The sequence below is a fragment of the Camelus bactrianus genome, chromosome 9, assembly GCF_048773025.1.
Source record: "Camelus bactrianus isolate YW-2024 breed Bactrian camel chromosome 9, ASM4877302v1, whole genome shotgun sequence".
NCBI lineage: Eukaryota > Metazoa > Chordata > Mammalia > Artiodactyla > Camelidae > Camelus > Camelus bactrianus.
This window is the reverse complement of record NC_133547.1, coordinates 28,797,345-28,818,682: the sequence shown is the minus strand read 5'-3', so window position 1 is coordinate 28,818,682 and position 21,338 is coordinate 28,797,345. Positions and strand designations below refer to the sequence as shown.

At 52.5% G+C, this 21,338-nt stretch overlaps 1 protein-coding gene across 6 annotated transcripts in view; it reads left to right on the top strand.

Moving 5' to 3' along the window:
• Positions 1-21,338, top strand: part of ABCA4 (ATP binding cassette subfamily A member 4) — a 126,132-nt gene that overhangs the window by 9,042 nt on the left and 95,752 nt on the right. For all 6 annotated transcript variants that reach the window (XR_012509109.1, XM_074369987.1, XM_074369988.1 and 3 more), the window contains exons 4-6: positions 2,187-2,326; positions 7,954-8,081; positions 12,687-12,884. Coding sequence is in view for 5 of the 6 variants with exons in the window: in XM_074369987.1 (XP_074226088.1) it covers positions 2,187-2,326; positions 7,954-8,081; positions 12,687-12,884 (466 nt within the window). In the remaining variant the exon portion in view is untranslated. The remainder of the gene's footprint in view (positions 1-2,186; positions 2,327-7,953; positions 8,082-12,686; positions 12,885-21,338) is intronic.

Below are 21,338 nucleotides of genomic sequence, written 5' to 3'. Positions count from 1 at the left end.
GGAGCCTTCTGTCAGCTGTCGGGGCACTTGGCGGGTGGGGAGCATCAGACTCAGGTCACGTGGTGTGATTTCTTGGTCCTTATATCTTCAAGATGTGACTGGGAGTCTGATGTCAGCACTCTGCTGAGAGGGGCCCACTGCCTCCAGGTCATCCAGCTGCTTGGGCGGAGTCACTGGAGGAGAAAAAACTCAGTTCCCCTTCTGTTTCTTTCTATCACTCTCCACCATGGGTCAACTCTGACAGACCCCTGTTCCTTTAAAAGCCTTCTTGGACATATAAAGGCTAAGAAGAATGTCGGGGTCCTCGTGAGGGTGAATGAAAGCAGGTTTACAAGGTGAAGCTTTCTTCTTGGGAGGAAAAGGCAGTTTCCAAATCCTCTGTCATAAATACCGTCAGTTCCCTCAGGCAGCAAAATCTTAGGGCATCGCTTGAGAGCAGTTGTTCTTAACTTGTGGCTCTGAAGAACCTTCTGAGAAGCTGATGAAAACTGACAGCGCCTCTCCCAGGAAGAACAGACACACACACACACACACACAACGTTACGCTGTGCGTACGATTGCAGGGGACTCGCGGACTCCAAGCTAATAACCTTTGGTCTGGGGTCAAATTTCAAGTCAAATCCCACAAGAAGAGGGTCCCTGTCAGCAGAAGTAGGGGGACTTGATGTGTCATGTGCTGCAGACAGAGGCTCAGGGATGAGGACGGGCTGCCCATCGCCCCCTGGGCTGCCCTCGAGCTGCAGTGTGTGAGGCTTACATCCGTCGGCCACCAACAGGGGCTCATTTGGGGATGGCTTCACCTGCTTGTATAAGCACAAAGCCGGATGGAAACTGAGGTATTTGGTTACTCCAATTCTCTCCTTAGAGGAGCTTTGGATATAATTCCTCTAGGACAAAACTGCACTTTGACTGAAATAAAAAGAACGTTTGCTAAGTCAGCTTAAAGCTCAGAGGTAGCCTTTCCCACTGGGAACAGACTGTGGCTGCTTTGGCCCTGTGATGACAGAGTTGCGTAGTTGTGAGGGTGACTGCGTGCTCACAAGTCCATGCTTGCTGACCCCCGGGTTACAGGAAGATAGAAGAGGGGACAGGAAACACTCATCTTCCTGGGAAAGTGAGCAGATGACATTTTAGTTGGGCTCCCATGGCTGCAAACACTGGAAGCTTTAATTTGCGACCTATGCTTTTGGCTCGAGCCTCCTTGAGGTAGCTGAGAAGAAACACCTGCCCATCCAGAGAGACCCCATGGGGCGCACGGTGAGATCAGGGGGGTGTCGGAGACATTTGGGTGGAGGCTATTCGGAGCTGTGGTGGGACCGTACTGACAGAGTCTATAGATTGTGGGGTGGGAGCTGGGGAGGGCGGGGACTTGGGACTCCTGCTCTGCTCAGCATTTGAAGCAGGAGATCGGGGTTTCATACTTCACACACACATTATGGGTGAATGTTGGCTTATTCAAGGTTCTTTTGCTTGCCAGGCACAGAAAAGCACTTAAGCACATCTGAGCTCCAGAGGGAAAGATGGTTTGGACACTAGACCTTCTTGAAAAGCCAAGGGCAGTAAGGCAGGTCTCGAGGGAGGGGGCACGGGCCGGAGCCCAGCGGGGGCTGCTCCTGGGCCTGCACGCCCAGCTCCCTCCTCCCTCTGGGCATCTACTCCACTTGCTTCCCTCCGTGGACCAGTAGCCGCTGCTTCTCAGTGGCTGGGCTGGTGCTAGTTGCCCTGTTCACAGCGGCTCGGCTTGGGCAATTGGAAGAGCATCCCTGAGTACCATTCAGGTCCCCGGGAGCACATCTGCCTGGACTGGCGTTATTCTCCGTGTCCAGCCAGCCTTGGTATGTGTGTGCACGCGTGCGGGGAGGAATCCGTGGTTACTCAAGGAAGGGGGTGCTCACTGGGAAGAACCTCCAGTGATATCTCCTAATACCGTGCTGTTTAAGGCTTCCTGGGACAGGACACACAGAGAAGGGACCCAGCCCTGCCAGAGGTGGAAGGCTTTTGACAACAAATTGCTCACCGCCCCTGTCTACTATCTTATATGTACAAGGAAGTAAAAATACCTTTCTCCTTTCCCCTTGGCAGTATTGTGAGGATGTATGATGTAGTAGCTAGGTGGTATCTTAAAAAATTACACAAGGTATTGTTTTATTATTATTATGAAAATGACAGCTGTATCTTTCTTGCAGCTTGGCAAGGGTGTATCGAGATTTTCAAGAGCTCCTCCTGGATGCACCAGAGAGGCAGCACCTCGGCCAGGTTTGGACAGAGCTCCGCACTTTGTCGCAACTCATGAACACCCTCCGGATGCACCCCGAGAGGATTGCAGGTGAGATGGGCTTCAACGTTCTTCAGCATCACTTGCCTCTCACTTGCCTCATTCATCTGAGAGACTGAAGATACAGGAAAGAGTGGGGAGATTTGGTGGGAAAACATACTAGAGGATGTTGGAAGGGATGCGCTGTAGGGGCAGCATGAGGTTTGCCCTGGGATGAACTCCTCTTTCTGCCAGACTTGAAGGTGGGAAGTTGGGAAGGACGGCAGGAAAGGTCCCATCCCAGGCAAGCCCAGAGACGGAAAGGAGGATGTGGAGAGAGACGGTGCTCTGGGGAGTGTGAGGCCAGGTGAAGGGCTGGAGCAGAGGGGGGAGTCTGCAGAGCATGGTGAAGGTGTGGAACACTTTCCCAGAGTCCTGGAGAGCGAGCTACCCAGGACTGCGCGGAAACCACTCCAGGCAGCGGCAAGGAGCCAGGGGGGTCAGAGCGTACGTTTACCATACGTGAATATGTACAGTTCTGTTTCTTCTGGTAACGTTCAGCATCCCAGGCCCTGAGGCAGAGCAGGTGCCGAGTAGGGGGTGCAGGGCGGGGGGCTGGCAGGGAGGTGCCACGGAGAGTGCGGGAGGCCAGGGGTTGAGGGAGGTGGTTGGCCTGCCTGAGCTCAGTCCAGTTTACAGGACGAATGAGAAGTGAGCAGCACTGCATTTGCCCCAGGGAAACAGAGGGGCAGCAGAGAGAGGTCGCAGAGGGCTCCACGGCCCTGCTTAAGGACTGCGAAATAGCAAGGCGGAGAGACTGACAGCTATGGTCAGAATGTGAAGTATGCAAATTCAGGATTTCAGAGGCATGTGGAACAGATGAGATCAAGCCCCCAGGTGTGGCCATGGTGGTTGAAATGGAGCAGAGGTGAAGATTAATGTGATGGAAAGACAAAGGAAATGAGAGGCCAGGTACTGGATGGACGCTCAGTTTGTGCAGGGAGGAGAGCCCCATGGAGTCCAGGCCGCTCCTCCCCAGGGGACAAGCCAGAAACAAACAAAACCCAACCCTAATACCCACTCGGACATCTCTTTTTAGGCACAAGTGGGTGCTGTGTGTTTGCCACATCCACGTAGCCTCCCCTGTGTATGGCCGTGGAGCATGGCCATGCTGGGGCCTGGGCACCAGCTGGACCCCATCCCCCTGGAGAGGCAAATGAGTGTCTGGGAGGGAACAGGGCCTGCTGGGACCCCAGGAGTTCCTGCATCCTGGGGCTGGGAGAAAGCTGCCAGTGTGGGGAAGGTTGTTTAGGGCTGGGGCTCGGAGACTGCGAAGGAAGCATTTTTGCAGCTGATGGGAGATGTCTGCTACTGGGATGAAGTTGGGGAGGTCTGTCAAGATGATCTTAGAGGATGACAAGGATAAGAAAGGGAACAAGGGGGCAGGAGAGGCTGGACAGAGCAGCAGCCCCCTAGGACCCCTCCCCTACGTAGTTTAGTCAGCTTTTATCTGATGTCTGGTGAGTGGCTACCAAGCCAGGAAGTGTGCTGGTCCCTGGGGACAGAGAGACAGGTCAGAGCAGTGCCCTCCCCGAGGGCTCCCAGGGCAGAAGCGGGAGGATTGAGGGGACAGTGGCCATACCACATCTGGGCTGGTGGAGGGAAGCAGGGGGGCTTCAAAGAGCACAGGGGGTCAGGAGGGGAAAGTTGTCCAAGGAGGACCTGATCGTCCTCCAACCGGCCGCCTCCTCCCTTCTCTCCCCTTTGGAGTAACAAAGGACAGGAGTGTGAGTAGATGACTGTCAAGACTATTTCACCGCACTGAAATTCTTTCAGAATGGTCATGCAGATACTTTACGCAGCGGTAAAGCCATATCACAAACACCATCTTCCCTGCTGCCCCGGGTGGGAGAGTTTACTTAGCTCCCTCTTGAAGGGCCTCGTACAGTGTGTGCACAGCCAGCACCTTCACAGTAACGGGAGTAGAGGGCCGCACCAGCAAGAAGGCATGTCCCCCAGGGTTAAACAAGCAGGGGAGCAGGGGCTGGCCAGCCCGGGACTGACGTCCACCCCGTCCACCCCGTCCACCCCGCAGACGTTTCATTTTGTTGTCTGGCTGTGAGATGGAGTCCGGCTGGGAGGAAGAATAAAGGAAGCCATTTCAAACCACAAAGTCTTTTGTGGTCTTTCTAGCCTGCATATGAGAACCAAAATCTCTGCTTCCTAATCAGACGCTGGGCTAGCTTTGAGCCGGCCGCAGGCGCCCCTTCTGCTGGCCTTCAGGCCGTGGGAGAATGTCCACTCCCTCTGCGAGGGCAGCTTCAGGTCTGAGGAGACGGGGTCAGCAAAGGTCAGCCAGGGCTCTCCAAACTGCAGAACTCCGGCCTTGGTGGCCATGGGAGGGGACAGGGGACTGTCCCCACTTGGAGGGACAAAGGCTCTAAAGGAATTGCAGGCCTGGGACTGAAGTCCCGCGCCAGCACTGAAGACGACTTCGGGGTCTGTCCCGGGGCCACCTGGGGACCTCGCTCCCTACGAGCACCGCCTCCTTACCCCACAGCCGCAGTGGAGGGTGAAGCCTTTGAAAGCCAGATGTTGGGCCGTTGCTGGTGTGCACTTTTGCCTGTCGGCTCCCAGTCACCTGGGAGAGGATGCCTGCGGTGACCCCGGGCAGTTTCCCCTCCTAGCAAACCTGTGGTGCTGCATTCTCAGCAGAGGAGGGTTAATGGTAAGAGACCAGCCGGGCAGCCCTCCGCTCTCCCCCCCAAGCCGGCTCTGCGGTGTCTCAGTCATCTTTAAGCACCTTCTTCCCCTGAGCTGCACGCATTCTCCTGCCTTCCCTCCCACCCCGACCACAGCTCCCCTCCACCCCCAGGCCTCAGCAGCCCCCTCCTCCAGCCTCTAGTCTTCCCAGGGCAGAGAACAAGAAGAACCACATTTTAGACCACATTTATTTTTCTTTCCTGAGGCCCCCAGTTCACATTTCTCCCTCAGGAGTCTAGTGGGGCTTCTGTCTGCTATCAGCCATCTCGTACATGTTGGGCCCCACGTTCTCCCCACCCCTCCTCAGGTGCGCTGGGCCAGCACGCTCCTGCCCCTTCTCCCAGGGGCCCCGCAGCCCAGGCACCTGGGCGGGACACTGGGCCAGGGCGAAATCGCTCCCAGGCTCCCTTGTTTTGTCCCTTCTCCCCAGCGAGGTATTTGTATGTAGGGTCAGGTGAGGGAGTTAAAGAACAAGGACGAGTTAAACGGCCAGGTAGGGTCCTGACGCTCAGGTCAGGACAACAGGCATTTACCGAGTGTCTCCTGTTGTTCCACAGACATTTACCAAGACCCTGATTCCATGTCAGGCTCTAATGCTGGGTGTCAGATAGAGGGGACTTCAAGGGCTTACACCACTATGCCCACCATCGTAGGCGTGACGGGGAGTACAAGAGAAGCAGGACCCATTGCCCCTTGCTCTCAGGAGACTCTGCGTGCGTGTGTGCGTGCGTGCGTGTGTGTGTGTGTGCTGGGGGTGGGGGGGTGTTGCTGGAGGCTGAGGATACACTGCAATGCTGTCTACAAATAAATGATTTGGAGAACAACCAAGCTGGCACCCCAGGGGAAGGAAAAGGTAGATGACAGGACATTTGTTATGGAAAAGAGGGGAAGACAAGAATAAAATAGAACAGCACCTCCCAGAACTGCTCCCTTGGAGTGGTCCCCCGATCCGTGGTTTCAGTTACCTGTGGTCAACCACAGCCCAAAGGTACTAAATGGAAAATTTCAGAAATAAACGATTCCTAAATTTTCAGTTGCTCATCGTTCTGAGTAGAGTGATAAATCGCACATCCTCCTGCTCCTTCCTGCCGGAGACCTGTACCCTCCCTTCGTCTAGGTGTCCCCCTCGTTGGTCACTTCACTAACCTAAGTCTCTGTGATCAGGTCGGCTATCACAGCACCACAGTGCTTGTGTTCACGTAAACCTTTCTTTATTTACTGATGGCCCCAAAGCACAAGGGTGCTGGCAATTCAGATAGTCTCTTACTGTACCTAACTTACAAATTAAACTTTGTCACAGGTATGTATGTACAGGGAAAAATACGTAGTACAAATAGAGTTCAGTTCTGTCTGTGCTTTCAGGCATCCGTTGGGGGTCTTGGAATCTACCCACTGAAGATAAAAGGGACAGCTATATTCAGGTCCCCCTAAAGGCTTTGGCCTTTTCCGATGCAAAAGGTAGTGATACTGGACTGACTACGCAATGGTACAACTCTAAGGGGCACCCATCATGGCGAGAGGGGCTGCCGTGCAGTGGAACCTCAGGGCTGGTTCCCCTGCCCCAGCTGCCTGGGCGGGCCTGTGGTTGGCCCATCTCCTTTCCAGAGGAAGTTAGCAGCAACATCAGTCTGGACCAGGGATGTACAGAGAAGTCACAGCCTGAACGTGAAGAAATGGCTGTCAGACACTCAGGAGGCTAGGCCTCTTGGCTGCCTGATGAGGGGAGAAAGTGGGAGGGAGCAGTTGGAGCGCTGAGGTGTTAGAACCTGGAAGGAGCAGGGAGGGTTGATGATTGGAGTTAGTTCAAGAGGAACAGAGATAAGCCGTCAACCAGGCTCCCAGAGAAGTTGGGATAGAGAGACGAGCATTTTCACGCAACCCAGGTGCTTTCCCTTAATGCTGAAATGGTTCCATAACTATCTGGGCCTGTCACTCGCTTCTCTCGTGGCACCTCATGAACTGTAGCAGGGGCCGGCTTGAAGCTGAGAGCTGTGCCTGGAAGCAGGTGGAGAAGATGGGTGTGAGTCCCTGGGGAAGGGTAAGCATACTATTAAAGCAATCAGAACAAGCCTTTTTTGAGCTGGGAGCTAAGCACCTTGCATTCCCACGACAATGCTAAGAGATAGATGTGGAAAGTCCAGACACAGAGAGTTCTGGGAGTGCTTTGTGCCTTTTTATAAGAAATCTCTGCTTCCGGCAGGTTTTGAGTGGAGGCAGAGAGAACGCGGCTGGGCTGGTCAGGACATGAGCCTGCAAGCCAGGCAACGGGCATCCCCCTTTCCCCACCTGAAGATTTTCCTGCCCCAGACAGCCGCACCTGTCTTAGTCCGTGTCTGTGCCCTGAGCTTAGAGCCTCCGCTGAGATGACAGAAACACCAGGAAGGGTCCTCCCCGCCATGAGGACGGCAGCGTGGACGGAACTCGTGTCTCCCCAGCTCTAGAGCAGGGCTTTGCAGCCTCAGCGCTGCCGGCCTTTCGGACCAGATGTTTGTTTTGTCGGGGAAGAGGCGTTGTCTCGTGCACTGTGAGATTTGGCTGCATCCCGGGCCCCTACCCACTGGTACTTCCCCACTTCTGGCAACCAAAAATGTCTCCAGACATTGCCAAATATTTCCAGGGGCAACAAAATTTCTCCTCACCCCCACCCCATGGTCCAAGACCAACTCCACAAAGCCTCTGATGACCCTCATCCCAACCCTGACCTAACCTTTTCCCCCTTTATGCCTTCTCACTGAATCTGCTTCAGCAGTAAGTGCTGTGACTGTGTTGGCGACAGCCTGCTGGCAGGCACCCTGACCCTTACCTGCTGCCAGGGCACCTGCGAACAGAGCCTTCTTCTGAGAGTCAATTAGAAATCTTTCCGATTAATTCCAGATTTCCCCTCTTCTGGCTCATCTCCCCTTCAACACCCTGTTTTTTGTTTTGTTCATACACAGGAAGAGGAATACGAATTCGGGACATCCTAAAGGATGAGGAAACACTGACACTGTTTCTTGTGAAGAACATTGGTCTGTCTGACTCGGTTGTCTACCTGCTGGTCAACTCCCAAGTCCGTCCAGAGCAGGTAGGGAGGTGGCGCTGGTCAGTGGTCCCTGAGGGCAGGAGTGGGCACGGAGCTTGAGAAAGCCACGGGAGACCTTGGGTCTTTTCCTTCTTGCTTCCACATTCAGAGTCTGTGACTCATGCCACACACAGAAGAATACCTGGCGTCACTGGCGATGACGAGCTTTCCCATCATAGGATTCTGAAGCGGCGCAAATCCTGGCAACACTTTAAACATCTCAGATTTTTATGACTGGAAGGAACCTTAGAGGTCACGTGGCTTACACTCCGTTTGTAGTTGAGGAAACGGAGGTTGATCCACGTATTCATCAAGTATGTAGTGTGTCCTAGGGGCTAGAGAACGGCAGAACAGTACGGGAAGCCCCTGACTCCGGCAGCTACGTTAGAGCGGGGGCGGCGGGCCATAGTCAGGTTCCAGGGGTTCCAGCTGCGAGAGGGGCGGTGAGGAACGCCTGGTAAGGTCAGGAGGCGGGGGGAGTTGGGGAGGGAGTAGGGGGCAGCGTTAAATGAGACGCTCAGGAAAGGCTTCCCCGAGGTGGCGGTATTTGAGCAGATCTAGGTGGAGAGAAGGCACCATGAGGGTGCCTGTGAGAGGAGAGTCCTGGCCAAGAAACAGGCAGAGCCAGGACCGAGTGCGCCGCGGTGGCCCTGGGGGTCACAGAGCCTGGTGAGGGCAGCGCGTGGAGCCTGATTTCCCGGACCGCTTCTAGGCTGTGCCAGGAAGACTCCTGCCATCCCTGTCAGATCTATTTCGTCTGTTTTCATAATCTCCTGCGTTTATTCAGACCACTTTTACCACCAGAGTGTGACTTCACACCTGTCAGTGCCTGTGTTCCTCTCGTTCATCTGAGATGGGTCAGAGAGACGGGGACGTGCAGGGCCCGAGGCTGAGTGCCTGCGCACAGCAGAGCCAGAGCTGTCCCAGGCCGCGCGGAGTCCAGGCCCTCTCGTTCCTAACACAGCGCGCGTCACTCTTTCCCTCCACGGTTCTCAGAGTCTGATGGCAGTTGCATCAGCGAGGTCAGGAGCTTGTCAGGAAAGCACGTTCTCGGGACCCACCGCAGACCACCAGCAACCTCTGTTTTCACAAGCCCTCCAGGTGGTTCTGACAGTTCAGGGGTGAGGCCCACTGCTCCTGTCTGGGTCTCACAGGCTCCTGGGCCAGCATGCTGGGGGTGTGGGTTTCTGTGTGGTAAACACAGTGAGAACGAGCAAGAGACGAGGGCTGAAGCACACACACTCCTCTCCCCTCTCCTGGCCGGGCCTGCGCCTTCTCCAGACTCCAGGGGAGAGCCAGGCCTCACAGAGGTTTTCAGGGCCAGTGCAGTCACCATGCAAGGTCTGCACAGGGCGCTGTCTGAGCCCAGAGGAGGGAGAGGACCCGCTTGCCTGGTTAAGGCTGGCTTCATCGAAGGGGATTTTCAAGCTGGCTTCCTGTGCAGCAGTGGGAAAGCACATACCTGCTTTTCTGGCTTCTCAGAACCTGAGGTTTTCACCGAAACTAGTTGATGGGAACTGAGGGTCAGCCCTGAGGCAGTGTGTCAGGACCCCAGTGTCAGCGGTGCCCAGGCTTGGCGGCCACGCACTCCTGGCGAGGCCCTTGGGGTCCGGTCTGGCCTCCTGGCCCCGCCCGGCTTCCCCTCCCTCTCCCCGCCCAGGGGTGGGCAGCATCCTCTGCTCACTCTCCCCTCTGGTTTCTCTTCAGCTCATAAGACTCAAGCCCTGGAAATGCCTGTGATGACTTCCAGGTGGTAATGAAAGGGAGCTGGAGATAAGAGCAGGAATTGAGGGGAAACTTCTCTGCAGCTTCTCGCCTGCGTGGCACTGGGGTCTCCGCTTGCGGTGCTGCTGGCATCTGGGCTGAGGCCCTTCGTGTGAGGAGGTGGGGCCACAGTCATTGGACATGGGGCTTTATTTAGTGTTGTTCGGACTGGCTGAACCTTCCCTGATCAACAAAACCCAGAGCTCAAGAGGGAACAGCTTGCTGAGGCCAGTCTCGTGGACCCAGCCTCCCTTCTGCCTCCATGCCCACCGGCTTCTCAGCCCAGTGGCCTTGTGTGCCTTCCTCCTGACCTCTGTCATGGCCTCTGTCCAGCTCTGTGACTCCCTGACAGCGCTGTCAGCTAGAACTTTCCTCCATGACGGCAGTGTTCCCTCTGTGCTATTTATAGTGGCTGGTGGGCTCTTGAGATGAGGCTAGTACACCTGAGAAACTGAATTTTAAATATTATTTAATTTTAATTACTTTAAATTTAAACAGTCACATGTGGCTTGCAGCTCTCTGATTGATTACCCTCCTTAAACATGGAATTTTGTTCTTTACCAGGAGGACTGGATATTCCGCCTTTCTGCCTGCTGTCTGAGCACAGTTCCGAAGGGAACAGCAGCACCCCCCTCTCCCCATCTGGGGCATCACTAGACCGTTACAGTTCTCTGGCTTGTCCCTCACCCCGCCCCGCCCCCAGCCTGGAAACTCCTGGACTTTCCTGCAGGCCCGGCTCCAGCGTTGCCTCCTCAGTGAAATGGTGTGCAAACTCCCTTTTCTTTGTCCTGCCCCCTACCCTCCCCTGCTCAGTAGAAAGCTAATAGGTAATGGTTAAGCACAAGCTCGGCTTCAGAGCTCAGCAAGTTAACGGTGTGCCCTCAGGCAAGTTAATCAACCACTTTGTGCCTCTGTTTCCTCATTTGTAAGATGGAGGTAATAAAAGTGCCTACTACATAGGGCGACTGTGGGGGTTAAAAGAATTAATATCCATAAAGCACTTAGAATAGTGCCTGGCACGTAATAAACACTCAGTAAGCACCAGCTATCTTTCACTAGCAGTTCTTAACACTCCCTCTTCTGTGCTCTGGTTTCACTGCATTCAATCTGGGACCTACTGCTTTGAAGTGCCTGCATCTCCAGCTAGCTGGGGAGCTTTTGGAGGGCAGAAAATTCATCTTATTCCCTGTGTATCCCCAGTAACTACCCTACTCCCTGCAGAGCGAGAGCTCAGTGAGCGAGCAGTGAATGGCTGAGTGACACCTTCCTGGTGTCCCAGCTTCCCCCCAGCCTGTTGTGTGGCCTTCCCCAGTCACCGAGCCCCCACTCCGGCACTCCCCTTCTCCGGAATCTTAGAGCCTTGGGCAAAACGAGCTCCTTAATCCCCTGCACCTCAGATGTTCTAGACTCTGGGGTGAGAGCTGGGGTGAGGCTTTGCCCAGAGGTGAGAAGTGAGGTGCGAGCAAAGCAGGAGGGCTCAGTTGGAACAGGCGCCCAGCTGCAGGTCCGTGAGACTGAAGGCGGCCGCACCAGCTCAGCACCAGCTGGGACCTGGACTTCATTCAGGGGCTGGGCTGCCGTGCGGGGCCTGACAGGTTCCAGAAGGAGGGCAGCAGAGGCCGGGCCTGCCCCCTCCCCCTCCCCCCAGAGGGGGCCACGGAGGCCCGCGATGCTCTGGAGCCCATCCTGCTCATGCCACTCAGGGTCTTGTCCACAGACTGGGGGCCAGGAGGCCAGGGGGCCAGGAGGCCAGGAGGCCAGTCGCCGTCGTGGGCGTCGTGCTTCACAGGTCGCTGTCCCCGCGCTCCTTGGCAGCTGTAGTGCGGGCTCTCCCGGGGTCGGCGCCCAGTTAAATCTGAACCTCAGGGAAGCAGCGAGTGCTTTCTCAGCGTATGCGTGTCCCACTTGGGCTCCACTTGGGACATGAATGCACTAAAAGTTGTTCATCGTTTATCTGAAATTCAAATTTACCTGGGCATCCAGTGTTTTTATTTGCTAAATCCAATGAGAAAGGAGGCATGGGGGTGGTCATTTGCCATCATTTCAAATCCATTCTGTCCACCCCCAACCTCCGCTCCAGGGAGGAGGTCCCGGCGGTATCTCGGCATTGTGTGTTAAGAAGGGATGGCTCAAATTGTGAAGTCCCTCTAATGAAATGAGGCTTAGGAGTGTGTCTGCTTTCTACGGCTGCTGTAGCAAATTACCACACACCCAGTGGCTTAAGACAACACAGATTTATTATTTTGTGGTTCTAGAGGTCAGAATCTGAAAGTCAAAGTGCCAGCAGGGCTGTGCTCCTCACTGAGGGGTCAAGAGGAAAATCCATAGTGGTGCCTTTTCTAGCTTCTAGCTGGAGACTGTCTGCATTCCTGGCCGGTGGCCTCCTTTCATCTTCAAGGTCTCCAGTGCCTGTCCAGTCTTCCCCACGTCCGACTACCCTGACATTGTGTCTTCTGCCTCCCTCTTCCACATCGAAAGGACCCTTGTGATTACATTGGGCTCACCTAATTATCCAAAATAATCTCTTTATCTTATTTTATTTTCTTTAATTTTTTTCTTTGCAGGGGGAGGTAATTAGGTTTACTTATTTATTTACTTTCAGAGGCAGTACTGGAACTGAACCCAGGACCTCGTGCATGCTAAGCATGCTCTCTGCCACTTGAACTATGTACCCTCCCCCCCAATACTCTCTTTGTCTTAAAGTCAGCTGACTAGCAATCTTCGTTCCCTCGCCGTGCCGCACAGCGTGTTCACGGGTTCCGTGGGTTAGGACAAGAGCGGCTCTGCAGGGCCGCCGCTCCCTGACCGCGGGCAGGTTTCCAGCGTTGCCTCTCCTCCCTGCAGTTTGCACACGGAGTCCCAGACCTGGTGCTGAAGGACATCGCCTGCAGCGAGGCCCTGCTGGAGCGCTTCCTCATCTTCCCCCAGCGCCGCGGCGGGCAGATGGCGCGTGGCGCCCTGTGCTCCCTCTCCCAGGGTGCCCTGCAGTGGATGGAGGACACACTGTATGCCAACGTGGACTTCTTCAAGCTCTTCCATGTGGTAAGGGAGACACTCGGCTGCTCGCCCCTCAGGAGGTACTTCCTGGCGCAGCGGGGCCTGGCGGCAGGCGTTCGGAGACTCACAAATTGACGGGTGGGGGGCGCATGAGCCTGATGCTCAGGACAATCCTTGTTCAAGACCAGACAGGCCCCAAAGGCCCAAGAATCAGCTGATAGCACTTCTGACTAGCGGCCCCGGCATCCAGGAGTCACCCTTGGGGTCCACACTAGACATGTGCTTGTGGCAGGTCTAGGGCCACCCCAAGTGTGGGCCAAGCCCTCTCCACCACCTCTGGCAGCTTGGAAAGGAAAAGGAGGCCTCGTGTGACCCCTGGTTTGACATCCTAGCTAGGTGATCATGGACAAGATGGTTAACCTTTCCTTGCCCCATCGCTCACCTGTAAAGCAAATACAGTGCTCTATAGAGTGGCAGAAAAGATACATAAAAAATGTATGCAAAGCATTTAATAGATGTCAACGGATGAGAACTTCCTGCTCGCTCCTGTGGGTCTGCTCTTGACCCCAACGCTCGCTGTTTCTGGATAGAAAAAATATAACAGAAAATCTCAGAAAATTTCTAAAAATTTGAAAAGCCTGATCTAGCTCAGTGCTGCGTTCAGAACTGCATCAGACAGGCTTCTTGGGACCCAATCATATCTCCTGTTTTGCTAGAAGGCTAAGCTGAGGGGGAATTATATAAAGGTCGCGTAGAGCAGTGGTTCTCGCACATCAGAGAGCATGAAAACCATGAGGGAGGCTGGCTAAAGAAGCGAGTTCCAAATCCCTGCCCCCAGGGGCTGCGCCAGGATCTGCCCTGATACCTTAGGTGAATGTGATGGAGGTCGTTGCAGGCCATGCTTTAAGAAAAACTCAAAATTAGAATCCTTCAGAGAAGTGACATACATGAATTGTGTTTTCTCTTTTGCCTACATTTTAATTTCTGGAACTGTGTTGCAGGGAGTGTCACTCACTGAGAACTTGGTTGAGGAATTTGTGTTTTGCCTTTTTTACGTTTGCTTTCTGAAATCCCAGAAAACCCACTCTCAGCTTGTCTTAAAAAGCAAGCTGAAGGCTTTTAAAAACAAAATAAAACAAGACCCTATAGTTTCTGGCAGAGTTCACACTTCATCCATTTCAACGAGTGACTTTTCCTTGGAATGTTACTCCATGATTTTTCCAGCTTTTTTTGGGGGGGGTGCCTCCAGAGTGGGTAGGAGGGGTCAGACCTCTGGACACCACCACCACTGGGAGCCAAAGGCCCCAGAAAAGTTTTCTGCAGGGAAAATAAAAAGCCTTATCATTCAAACGTCTCTGTCCAGAGTTCCAAGGAGGAACTGGATCTTAGATAAACATCTTAGCTTGTTTTCAGAATCAGCCAGGAGGGTGCGTAGGTGATAAGGAGCCTTATTCTGGGCAGCTGGACCCCCGCACAGCTGGGCGATCGGTACCTTTGTTTGCAGAGTTGCTGGAGGCTCCCTGGGTGCCTGGGATAGCCCTCTGGTCACTAGAAAAGGGGCAGGGTCATACACCTCTTTTTGAAGCACCTTGGCCCCTGGTGCAGTAAATGTGCCTTTGAGGTTCGACCAGCAATTCTGGGAGGATGGCTTGGATGTAGCAGGAGAAAGGGGGTTCTGGGCAACCCTTTTTGTCAGGGACTGGACCCAAAACTCAGGACACTGGCTTCAGAATGTTTACTTATCAGACAAGAAAAACCAGAATGTCTTTCTTTCTGCCCTTACACGCTGCTCAGGCAAGTGTCAGAGTTCAGAAGCCAGAGGAGAATTTTGGCCAGTCACCCTCACTGACCCGAGATGGGTCCTACACACTTGCTCACCACCCGTGCCCACACGTCCGTGCCCTCCAGCCTGCACTGGGCTGGGCACTGTGCTGAGGCCGAGGGTCCAGCAATGGCCTTCCCGCCCTCCCTGAACTCCCAATTACCCCGAGACAAGCAAGCAGGCCATGTCACAGCACTGAGGCTTAGCAATACCAACATCAACAACATTTGGCCCCTGGAGTGGTGGTTCCCAGCCTGGCTGCACACGGAGTCAGCTGGGCAGCCTTTAAAAGCTACAAATACCCTGGCCCCCTAGGCACTCCTCCGCCCCCCAGATTCTGATTTGGATGCCTTTAGCATTTTTAAAGTCTTCCCACATCGTTCTAATGTCCAGCCGGGGAATCACTGACCTACAACATAGGAGTTTTATTTACAGTCTTGGTTTCTGTGGACCAAGCACAGTAATAATGGTGCCCAAATGCCCCAAGGCTTCAAAGCACTTCCATGCGATCACCCCTACGGCCAGATGCTTCCTGCTTGCTGTCCCCATCACAAAGCTGGGGAGTGACCCCAGAGGCTGCCCAGAGTGTAGAGGACAAAGCCCTGGCAGGAGGCAGGCTCACCCGGGAGATGTGTGGCCCGGCCTGCCCACCTTCTTGCTTGTCTCTGTGGGGAAGGACCTGACAAAGACAGGACACATGGGCCCCAAGCAAGGGGACAAACACCCTGTCTGATGCCCTTGAGATGTGCTTTTCCATATGACAGATGGACCGAGTGGCTAAACATTTAAAAAAAAAAAAAGTTCCTAAGAAGGAAACCTAAAAGGAATTGCAGACAGTAAGATGGGACTCCTGCGTTTATTACTCCTGTACCCATCCTGTCAGTGCTTTTAGAAAAGCAACCCTGAGGCAGGCACAGAAAAGCCCAAGGCAGAGCCTCCAACCTTGTCCGAGGGTCACGGCCGGGCAGGGGCCGCTCCGGGCCGAGGTGGCTGTTGCAGCTGGCTGGCGGGCAGCCATGCTTAGGTCCTGTGCAGGGAAGGCTGCGCCTTCTGTTTTCCTGGGCTGTTTCTCGTGTGCACATACACTGGTGTGTAAATAAGGCTTTAGTAAATATCAAGTTGGTGCTCATTAACAAAGACAGAAGGGCCATGTCCGTAAACCACTGTGACAGCACCTGCCCTGTTGTGTCAGGGCGTGCTGGGTAGAAGTGTAACCTCCAGACCAGGACCGGGAGCCAAGGGACGTGGGGAGGGGGATTGGAGACAGCGCCAGCTGGGGCCAGCTGTGTTTTCCCTCGGCCCCTTGGAGATCCGAAATGAGTGTTGTCATGCTCAAATAATCCAAATGCAGTGCCCACGCCTTACTCCACCCACCCACCCCCATATGTACGTTCTTGCCTGCACACGCACACACACACACTCACACTCACACACACACACTGGGTGCCCAGTGACCTAGGTGGTCTGGGAACAAAACAAGCAGCCAGTTGGCTGGATTTTCTCCAAGGACTTTCAGCCCTTCTCGGTTTCACCTGGGTTGAGACAGTTTGAAAGAGCTTGTCTTCACCTGTGGCCTTTTCGGGCTTAACGCCCCCAACTTGAAACCCAGCTGCTCAGACCTGGGCTCAGGGTACCGTGATTGCCAACACTACCTGAAACGTTTCACACCTCATAAAAAATGGTGTGTCGGTTTCGGGTGAGAGGTTGGGCTGTTTCCCATCTGATTTGGCCCAAGGCATGTGTCCCTCCCCCTCCTCCTCCTCCCTCTGTGATCCTTCCTGTTTTCCCTCGACCCTGGAGCACAGCTTTGAAATCTTGCTGAGAAGCAAATCTGTCCCTCCAGCTCTGCGTGTTTATTTGTGGAGTTTCAGCAGGGGAACCGAGGCGGGTGCCAAGACCTGCCACACTGCTGGGAAATCTGCGTTTCCCTCCCCGCCCCCTTCCCAATGGCTGCTGATAGAGGAATTTGGCCTCCCCGGCACTTTGGCCCACGGTTCTCCCCTTTGCAGTCGCTTCCAGTGTGACTTGCGTGATTCAGCTCTCCTTCCTTTTCCTCATCTAGTATTCTGTCACGGTTTTTACTTTTCTGACTTCGTTTTGCCCTTGTCTTTGTGACGATGGGGTGGCTGAGCACTGAGTTCCGCAGAAGAAAGGCCGGTCCCGGAGGTGCTAACTGCATGCTCTTTTCAATGTCCTGCTTTGTTCTTGGCTCTGCTCCCTGAATTCCTGAATCATTGGGAATAAATGTGGGTGGACTGCCCCTGCCCAGTGCGAGCTGGCCATGGTTTCTGCTCTCTGGGATCATTCGCTGCAGTTTGTTTAATTTCAACTATGCATTTCAGTTTTCAGGTGACACTGCTGTGTCAAAATTCTCTGGAAAAGCCCCCTGTCCCCAGGGTTTTACAACAAGGTCCCATTAGTGACCCAACGTCATGATTTCCTCTCCCCTCTGATTTCCGAATCTTTGGGCTGTCAACTTCCTCCCATTCTGGGGAGCGAAGAAGCGAAAAAAGTGGTGCCCAGTGCCAGCAGCATGGAGGGAGGCGCAGAGCGGCCATTGAGCAAAAACAAAACCAAACCAGAAGATAGGTTTTTTTTGGTTTTTTGAAAGTTATTAAGCCACAACAAGAATTGTTGATTTACAGCGTTAGTTTTATTCTTCCTAATTCTACACAACTGTGTGTCTATTACAATTCACAATTTTGGTGAACTGATTTTGAAAAAGAAGAAACAAAAGGAAATAGAAGAGAGAACATTAATGTGCACTAAACGTACTCTAGGCCTGTGGACGTGACTGCCGCTGGCCTGCCTTCTTTTCCTTTAGTCTCCAGGCATGAGGAGCCCAGGGCTTATTTTCATGACCAATCAGATGGTTTTTTATGAATTTAAAAGGAACAGAGACTGAAAGGTCAAAACCAAAGTTGCTTAGGACACAAACAAGCTGCTACGAAGGCCGCTCTGAGGATGACGGGTCCCAGGTCTGGTCTCTGTTCAGCAGAAGCAGACCGAGTGCCAGTGTGCTGGCATCAGGCTTTCTCTAAGGAAAACTGGTTTAAAGAAGGATTTTGGCCTCCGACACTTCTTATCTCTACAGAACAGTAGTTCTTAATCTTTGCATGGGTTAGGACTGCCTTTGAGAATCTGACAACAGCTCTAAACCTTTTCCCCAGAGAAATGTAAGTTCACACAGACACATGGGTGGGGCAGTGGGGAAGTTTAAGGAGCCTTTGAAGTCAGATCCCAGGCTAAGAGAGTTTGCCTTAAAATTTCTTCCCTACCGACCATTCATATATGTCCATTCCTAAAGAGTCTCAATATAGCCATGGATTCTTCCTTAACTCTCCTTATAATCAGCTTATCCCCTGAGCACAGGACCCAACAGTGAGGGGACCAGAGGGTGGACAGCCCGCCGGGGCCCACAAAGATCTCCTGGTGGCCAGGGACTGGGGCCTAGCTCTGCATTTACCCCTTTCTTGCTGTCATTTAAAAGGATCTCAGCCTTCCCATCTGTGAAGTTGGGACAGCAAGACCTTTTCTATGTATCTCATGGGCTCCAGTGGTGAAATTCACCTTAGAGAAGAGATGAAAAAGCACTTTGAAACAAACAGCATTTTTGCTCTTACAAAAGCAAGGATGCAGCTGCTTTGTGGAGGGCCCCCACCGTGCCTCCATCATTGCCCCTCCCAGAAACGCCCACCTCAGACACTTAGGGGGGACATTCTCCTCCCTCAGACCCTCAGACCAGGAAGAGGTCTGTCTCATGGACTGATCTTTTGACTGCTCCTAGATGCCAAACTCAGTTTTGCTTTCATCAACCACAAACACCGGGACTGGAGTCACTGCGGAGAGAAAAAGGCCCAGCTTCTGTTGAGCCAGAGAGTCCCATAACTTGTCTGTTCACATACCCCAGAACCACCCTCCCCTTCAGACACTCAGCCCCCTCCAGTCCTGGCAGGCAGCATGTGTCTGTGACCTCTGCCGGTAGAGGCAGTTTGGCATTTCCCCCTGCTCTGAGTGATTTAGTCTGAGTTCTCCACTCATGACGCATTTCCTATTACTCAGGGTGTCCCCTCCTGGTTGCCCCTCACTGCTGAAGCTGGCTTCCTCTCTTTTCATCTGATGCTTCACAACTGTCAGGTTGCAACAAACATGCTTCAAATCTACAGTCCCCCAGTTGCCTAGCAACAACTTCCCTCCTGGATAAATCTGGATTTCCTGTAGCAGCCCACAGTTAAACACAGTGGGCCCCTCACTGTCTGTCCACTGCTTCATCTGCTTTTCACCTCTGTCTGGATGCTTTCAAGACAGCAGCTCATCCCTCACTCACTCTAGAACCTCCCGCGGCTCCAAGAGGCCACATCACCCCTGTAAAGACACTTTTAACCTAAGACTATCTATTTACCCATGTTAGGTAGATTCTCAGCTTATAAGTCAATACTGCTCTCTAGATAGTCTTCTTTGGTTTTTGTTCTTTTTTTTTTAATTGAAGTACAGTCAGTTACAACGTGTCAATTTCTGGTGTACAGCACAATGTCCCGGTCATGCATATACGTACATATATTCGTTTTCGTATTCTTTTTCATTAAAGTTTATTACAAGATATTAAGTATAGTTCCCTGTGCTATACAGAAGAGATTTTGTTTTGTTTTTGTTTTTATCTATTTTTACATATAGTGGCTAACATTTGCAAATCTCAAACTCCCAAATTTATCCCTTCCCACCCCTTTCCCCCGGCAACCATAAGATTGTTTCCTGCGTCTGCGAGTCTGTTTCAGATGGTCTTCTTTGAATCAGAGAAAGTAAAACAAACGAAAGTTTCAGCTCATAAAACGTTCCTTTTGTGTGCTGGCAGAGGCATCTGTTTGATTAACCCACTGGATCCAAAGCAGCAGCAAATACTGCTCAAACAAGACTTTTTTAGTAGCTAAAAGGCTTTACTTTGTCTTAAGAAAAAATAACGCACAGTCCTACAGGACAGACATATATCTTGTCCCTTGAGAATCCAAACAAAGACCTCATGTATCTGGAATCTTCTTGGCTGCTGGCTAAGACCTTGATTCCATTTCTTAAGCACCAGATCAAGGGCCAGGGACTCCCAGACCAACCACAGCTGGTGGGAGATGTTGGAGGCATACCTTCTGCAGCCCTGCTTGTGCGTCCAGTCTCCCCTGTGAAGTCTCTTCAGACCTGAACTTGGGTTGGCAGGGCCGAGGCCAGTCGTGAAGTGGAAGGGTTACTTGTTGTTTGAGAAATTAGGAGAACTTGCTTGGCATAGGAAGCAGTGGGGTGTGTGTGTGTGTGTGTGTGTGTGTGTGTGTGTGAGATGATACTTGCCATTTTGGTCTGTGACCTTTTTCTCCAGAAATGTTTTCACATTTCCATTCAGATAAATTTACTGTCTCTTCTGGTTCTTTTGGCAGGAACAGTCCATGTGAATTTGAATAAATAATGGGGGAGGGAGCCCTGAGAAGGTTATTTTATAGTTTGTGGCAACATCAGTCAGACAGTTGGTGGCCAGATACACGTGGAGGGTTCCTGCAGGGGCAGGCACTGTTGAGAGGTGCAGGTGGCATCTAAAATGAGGGTGGGAGTACAAGACCCTCATTATTTACCACCTCCACCGGAGAGAGCTAGAAGAGGCTTTGCAGCTATGGTACCAAGCACAGAGCTGGAACTCAGTAAATATTTGAATAATGACTATTATTAAATTATTAACAAGATCGAACAAGAAGGTGTTCACTTGACACAAAACTGCCTCTCCACCAGCTGTTCCTCCCGTTCCCTCTCCCCCAGATCCCTGGGCTTGTTCTTGCCCGGCTGTCTCTCCAGTCTCTCTTGCCATCTCTCCTTACATCCCTCCCCCCACCTGGAGTTTTTGGCTCTCCCCTCCCATCCGCAAACACTGCTCTCAGCCTCATGATCATAGGCTTGTCTTCTTTCAAACATTAGCTTCAGCGTCACCATCGCCGTCCCCAGGTGGAACTGACTGGTCCCTTCCTGTAAGTCACTGTGTAAACACATCTCTCGTGGAACCTAAAACCTCGGTCGACTCTGTCTCTTTTCTTCTAGATTATATTTATTTTTGTATTAATTAGTACAACACATGTTTCTTGAGCATCTGTTGTGTACCATACCCTGAAGATATAAAAACAAAATAAAGCCTATTCCTGTGCTTAATGAGTTTACAGTGTAGTAGAAAGACACACGTCTTAAAAAATAATAGCAAACCAATATGAAAGTGACAGATAAATGCACTGAGAGTGATAAGAGGAGCTTTGAGGGGCGCCTGTCCACGGGGCAAGAGCACGGGAGGAGCGGGGGGTGGGGGCAGAAGGCTTTCTGGACAAGGTGAGATGATTTCGGGTGAGTGGACTCTGGCCAGGCGAGTAGGGTAGGGACGAGGTGGGATGGGTGGGCTGGCTGTTTCATCTATTAGGCCCTAAAGCGATAGGCATAGTATCTAAGAGCAGCAGGGTTTGCAGAAGCCTACAAAAATGTTTGAGAATTGAAAATACAAGGTGATGGTTCTGAAATACAAAGAAAAACTTTAGAATTGAAATTAATAAACATTACATTGAATGTTTAAGAAAGGTCATATTATTCTTTATGTTTAAACTTAATATTCATGATATTTTAAATTTGAAAACTGGTTTAGAGTTCAGGTTTTCCCCCTTTAC